Source organism: Nanorana parkeri, unplaced genomic scaffold, assembly GCF_000935625.1.
Source record: "Nanorana parkeri isolate BGI_ZX_2015 unplaced genomic scaffold, ASM93562v1 scaffold1192, whole genome shotgun sequence".
Lineage (NCBI taxonomy): Eukaryota > Metazoa > Chordata > Amphibia > Anura > Dicroglossidae > Nanorana > Nanorana parkeri.
The window spans coordinates 533594-540181 of NW_017307460.1; the positions used below are offsets into that span (position 1 = coordinate 533594).

Genomic DNA, 6588 nt, shown 5'->3' on the forward strand with positions numbered 1-6588 from the left:
GGGAATAATACCTCTTCTATTACAGGGAACGGAGGGGAGGTAGGAGAGAGGACACTGGAGAGGGGGGAATAATACCTCTTCTATTACAGGGAACGGAGGGGAGGTAGGAGACACGGGACACTGGAGAGGGGAGTATAATACCTCTTTTATTACAGGGAACGGAGGGTATGATTTGTTAAGAGGCTGACTGTGTTTCTTTAATGATTTTGATGCATCTGAAGGTATTTTTATCCTAATGCTAATAGTCAGCTGACATACTCTGGCCGAACGCTGTGTGTCACTGGCTTACAACTGCCAAAAAAATTTGGATCCGCATCAAAAAGTTCTGCCAACTTGAATTCTGTAAAAGTTTTATCGTTTTTTGTTTTTTCTTCTCTCTGTTTCCCCATATTTACTGGAAACAGGAGAAGCACATTTATGTCAAAAGAAACAAATGCAAAATAAATGTCTCTGTTATCTGTATGTACAATGAGAGGCGTGCACTGTTTTCGGGAAGCCATGTTTTGGCAGAGATGTCTATTATTTAGATTTCAGTCCATTATAACCCTGAAGGCCCATTTGTGGCACGCGGATTGTGGTGTGTTCATGGCCGTGCTATCCACTTGAAACTGTGCGGTTTCACCTCAACATCTGCACAACCAAATGCAGCTGGTAGGGAGGGGAAGTCGATTTGAGGGAACAGAGACTCAACCCATATAATTGTGGTGATCTGCTCATTGTTCATATATGTGTCAATATTTGCTATCTTTTTGGCATTCGATCTAAATGGTTTTCACCATTTTGAGTTTCTGGCTACATCTGGTGGACTGCATCATGCTGCCTTCTCCTGACACACAGATAGGAAGCTGGGAGAAGTTTCGACCCTTTCCTGCTTTATGCAATTGGCAGTTGTTGGCCATTATAGCTCCACTATAGGCACATGACCCCCTCCCTCCCCCACCCCTCTAATGAATTGTTGCAGTTCATACACAATAAGTAACCTAAAAGCCTAAAATATCTACCTAAATTTGTGGTCAGGTGCTTTGCCGGGTCTTAAGTCTTATCCTACAGCAGAGTGGAAGGCTGCTTCTTCGAGTGTTCACATCACTTTTTGGGTTATGGCAAACCCTTCTCGTTGGCTATCCATCGGCGGGGCCCTCTCAGCCTCTAAAACTGTAGCGGCATGATGAGGTTGGTGCAAGCACAGACTGCAGAAATGGATCGCCAGTCTTCACCCCCGGATGAGGCTCTGGTGAAGGACACGTAATGTAGAACTAGAAAGCTTGAGACTACATTCTTCTGTCCCTCACGTTATTTGTAATGCCTCTTTCTATGTTGGAAGCAAGGGCAAATCACGCTTAGTACCTGGTGATCCTGCCAGTCTACTCAAGAGTCCAAGGCTTCCTGTTGCTTCTTGACCACACAATCCACTGAGGAAGATCTATGGTAGAATAGTCAGTTTGCAGCCCGTCCTTTGCAATGGGTCTTGTAGGCAGCCGGTGACATCACATGGTGACATGCCCCCTCCACCACCATCACCACCACCACCACTACCTTCTCCCGCACATGACAGCAGAGGAGTTATGCTTCAAGTAGCTCCTGGGATTTGTGGCATCATTTGGAGTCTCCATCCCTCACCCTCGGAGCTTCAGCATGGAAAAGGTGTATTGTGGTCATGTAACCACAACTAAAGGCAAATGAAAAACATATTTGGAAGGGTTTTTTTGGTTAATTATTTTGTGTGCCATGATGAAAGAACCAATGGCTGCTACTAGCGTTTTACATGGGTTCACATCTACTTGAATAGGTTGGTACATTGGCCCTACGAAGGCAAGATCTTGCCTCCAAAAATGTTCAAGGCTTCTACACTACTCCCAATTCTTGTCCAGGTGACACTAATGTACATAGGCCCATAAGAGAGTCAGCTCCTCTGGTTCAGGGACTCATGTAAATGGTTCAATCACTCTGCTCAGGACTCTGGAATATGCCTGTGCTACAGAAATGAATTAACTCACTCGCAGGTTTCAAAGTTTCTTTAAAATGAAGAAAAAAATAAATAACTCTGGTATGAGGTCACCGGTAAGAACCGAAGTAAAAATAACTGTTACATCAGACAGTCTTGGCCTAAGTGGTGTTTACACCGGACCCGGTTCCTGTGTTCCCATATGGCAGACATGGTGGGTGCTGGTATGTTTTCCTATAATACCAGCATAGCCCTCTCCAGCCGCCCACCCGTGGCTAAGACATACCATGTTCCTTCCAGGGAATGCAGCTCCTCTCAAAGTCCTTGCTGAGTCCTGTCTGAGTATGAGAGCTCAGTTTTTGGCAAAGGCAGCGATCTTCACACGTTCGCTGACCTCGAATGTCTAATGGAGTGGGCAGAAACACTTCAAACGAAGGATTGTGAAACTCGAAGCGGCTCGGCTGAGCATCAAGACTCTGTTTTCTGTAAGCTCCGGGCATGTGGAAGAGGAACATCATAAAACGACAAGGAAAACACTGCAGGACCTGGTCAGACATAAAGTTCAAGAGAACCTGTTTTAAACTGAAGGTCATGATATATCAGGTATATCTGTCTTGAGTTAGGTCTGTGAAGGTTCTCATTCCTCCAGGTCATGGTATATCAGGTATATCTGTCTTGAGGTAGGTCTGTGAAGGTTCTCATTCCTCCAGGTCATGGTATATAAGGTATATCTGTCTTGAATTAGATTTCAGTAACCTAACCTCATATGGTAATAGCAGATCTTCTGGCTACCCTCAGTGGGGCTCCTGTGCCAGTCCCAACTTTTAGAAGGTTCTGCAGAGCCATGGTGGACATCTCTCACCAGATGACTAGGTGGTACGCATTGCATTGTGGGATGCATTGCCTAGGTTAAGGTCTTAAGACTTAAGGTCTTAGGCTAGAAGCATGGTGGGTGCCGTGGCAGAATTATTTCATAGGGGTTTTTTTCTTTTAAGATCCGGGGCTGTCATTGTGATTCTGACTTTACTAACCTGGAACAAGCATGCAGGTTGCCAGCCGGTAACTTTCTACATCTTGGAACCACAACCTTTAAGTACTAAGTAAGATAACAAGCTAACTTCATACATTGATGGAAAGCTTTGTCGGTTTCCTGTAGGATTTGCTGGCTAGCTTCCATGGCATCTTGAGAGCCACCAAATCCCTCTGCAGAGTTTCTGAGCTTTAAGCAAGTCAGACCTAGGCAATGCATCCCACAATGCAATGCGTGCCACCTAGTCATCTGGTGAGAGATGTCCAACATGGCTCTGCAGAACCTTCTAAAGGTTGGGACTGGCACAGGAGCCCCACTGAGTGTAGCCAGAAGATCTGCTATTACCATATGAGGTTAGGTTATTAATCTAATTCAAGACAGATATACCTTATATACCATGACCTGGAGGAATGAGAACCTTCACAGACCTACCTCAAGACAGATATACCTGATATACCATGACCTGGAGGAATGAGAACCTTCACAGACCTACCTCAAGACAGATATACCTGATATATCATAACCTGGATGATTGAGAACCTTCACAGACCTACCTCAAGACAGATATACCATGACCTGGAGGAATGAGAACCTTCACAGACCTACCTCAAGACAGATATACCTGATATACCATGACCTGGAGGAATGAGAACCTTCACAGACCTACCTCAAGACAGATATACCTGATATATCATAACCTGGATGATTGAGAACCTTCACAGACCTACCTCAAGACAGATATGCCTGATATACCATGACCTGGACAAATGAGAACTTTCGCAGACCTACCTCAAGACAGATATACCATGACCTGGAGGAATGAGAACCTTCACAGACCTACCTCAAGACAGATATACCTGATATATCATAACCTGGATGATTGAGAACCTTCACAGACCTACCTCAAGACAGATATGCCTGATATACCATGACCTGGACATTCTCTTCTTCTCAAAGCTACCTACAGACATCTGATGGAGGTCCATCCAACCACATAAAGATCTCTTTTATGGAAGAACGTTTCATAAACATGCATGTTCTGAGCTTCTCTGTGAGTACATATTAAACCCAAGTGAACCTTTCATGTCTACCAAAGTGGAGGCACCTTGTGGTCCTGGCAAGTACCTAGGCTTGCCTTCAACCCCCAGATCCTAGGCCCCTCTATACACAAGGCCTCAACTTCCCTTCAAGTAAAGATTAATCAGACACTCCTGTACAACTGTGCAAGACGGAAGAGGAGGCAGATCCACCTTAAGCCCCAACACACACACACTTGATGATGATGATGATTATTATACAACGAAGCATTACGTTTAAAATGAAGACAAATAACTTCCAATAGTAGATCCAAAAGGGAGCATGTTACATTTTTACCAAAGCTTTGATATTTTGGGGTATAATTATAAACCATTCACAGAGACATTTGCCCCGCGAATCTCTGCGAACGTTCATTCTGTGCAAATAGAGGCAAAAATTAATATTCTTTGTATACCACGTTATGGCCACTAGATGGAGCTGTTGAGCATAGTGGCAATATGTATATATTTCCTATGCTCCTCCCCCATCTAGTGGCAATATGTATATATTTAATATGCTCCTCCCCCATCTAGTGGCCATATGTATATATTTCCTATGCTCCTCAGCTCCATCAAGTGGTCATATGTATATATGTCCTATGCTCCTCCTCCATCTAGTGGCCATATGTATATATGTCCTATGCTCCTCCTCCATCTAGTTGCCATATGTATATATTTCCTATGCTCCTCCCCCATCTAGAGGCATTATGTATTTATTTCCTATGCTCCCCCTCCATCTAGTGGCCATATCTATATATTTCCCATGCTCCACCCACATCTAGTGGCCATATGTATATATTTCCTATGCTCCTCCCACATCTAGTGGCCATATGTATATATTTCCTATGCTCCTCAGCTCCATCTAGTGGCCATATGTATATATTTCCTATGCTCCTCAGCTCCATCTAGTGGCCATATGTATATATTTCCTATGCTCCTCAGCTCCATCTAGTGGCTATATGTATATATTTCCTATGCCCCTCCCCCATCTAGTGGACATATATATATTTCCTATGCTCCTCCTCCATCTAGTGGACATATGTATATATGTCCTATGCTCCTCCCACATCTAGTGGCCATATGTATATATTTCCTATGCCCCTCCCCCATCTAGTGGACATATATATATATTTCCTATGCTCCTCCTCCATCTAGTGGCCATATGTATATATTTCCTATGCTCCTCCTCCATCTAGTGGCCATATGTATATATTTCCTATGCTCCTCCTCCATCTAGTGGACATATATATATATTTCCTATGCTCCTCCTCCATCTAGTGGTCATATGTATATATTTCCTATGCTCCTCCCCCATCTAGTGGCCATATGTATATATTTCCTATGCTCCTCCTCCATCTAGTGGTCATATGTATATATTTCCTATGCTCCTCCTCCATCTAGTGGACATATATATTTATTTCCTATGCTCCTCCTCCATCTAGTGGCCACAGTGCAGTATTACATTACATTTGAAAACATATACTGAGAACATTCGTTTTGCAGAGGACGAAGAAATCCTCCAAATGGGTGACGGACAAAAAAAAACTTGACAGGGGTCCTAACATTTCTGTTCTTTACCAAAAATAAAATGTTGCAGCTTTATATATACATTGTGGGAACACAGGGAAGACGGTACTCACATCCATCACACAGGTTCATCTTGGAGAGGTTTTTCCCATCAAAGGTCTCTTCGAACACAGATCCGTTCTCCTTCTCATCGAACGTGTGGAGGTACATGGCCTTGTTGTCCATCGCGATTCGCTGGCCCTGTGTAGAGAACATACAGAGAGGACTTAAAGGAGAACTCCGGCCTCACCTTCAGTCTTCTATCTGACCTCCGTCCTTCCCTTCACTCTTCTATCTGACCTCCGTCCTTCCCTTCACTCTTCTATCTGACCTCCGTCCTTTCCTTCACTCTTCTATCTGACCTCCGTCCTTTCCTTCACTCTTCTATCTGACCTCCGTCCTTCCCTTCAGTCTTCTATCTGACCTCCGTCCTTCCCTTCCCTCTTCTATCTGACCTCCGTCCTTTCCTTCACTCTTCTATCTGACCTCCGTCCTTCCCTTCAGTCTTCTATCTGACCTCCGTCCTTTCCTTCACTCTTCTATCTGACCTCCGTCCTTCCCTTCAGTCTTCTATCTGACCTCCGTCCTCCCTTCAGTCTTCTATCTGACCTCCGTCCTTCCCTTCAGTCTTATATCTGACCTCCGTCCTTCCCTTCAGTCTTCTCTCTGACCTCCGTCCTCCCCTTCAGTCTTCTATCTGACCTCCGTCCTCCCCTTCAGCTTTATGTTCACTTTAATATTTCGGTACCCTGCCCCTCCCCCACCCCGGGTTTGGCACTTAAAATGTTTATTGGAAATGTTCTCAGAAACCACAAACAATAAAATAAATACGCCGAGAGTCCAACAAAACACACTGCGGGTACGGAGGGGGTCAAAACACAGCCGATGGTTCCGACATATGAACTGGACCCGACCCCCCTGACCTGGACACATTCTGATGTACTGATCCATAGCAGGAGATGGTCAGAGCCAGT

General features: G+C 44.5%; 1 protein-coding gene across 1 annotated transcript in view; it reads right to left on the reverse strand.

Moving 5' to 3' along the window:
- Positions 1–6588, reverse strand: part of SCARA5 (scavenger receptor class A member 5) — a 202323-nt gene that overhangs the window by 190310 nt on the left and 5425 nt on the right. The window contains exon 2 of the mRNA XM_018568477.1: positions 5689–5815. Within this exon, the coding sequence (XP_018423979.1) occupies positions 5689–5800 (112 nt within the window). The 5' untranslated portion in view covers positions 5801–5815. The remainder of the gene's footprint in view (positions 1–5688; positions 5816–6588) is intronic.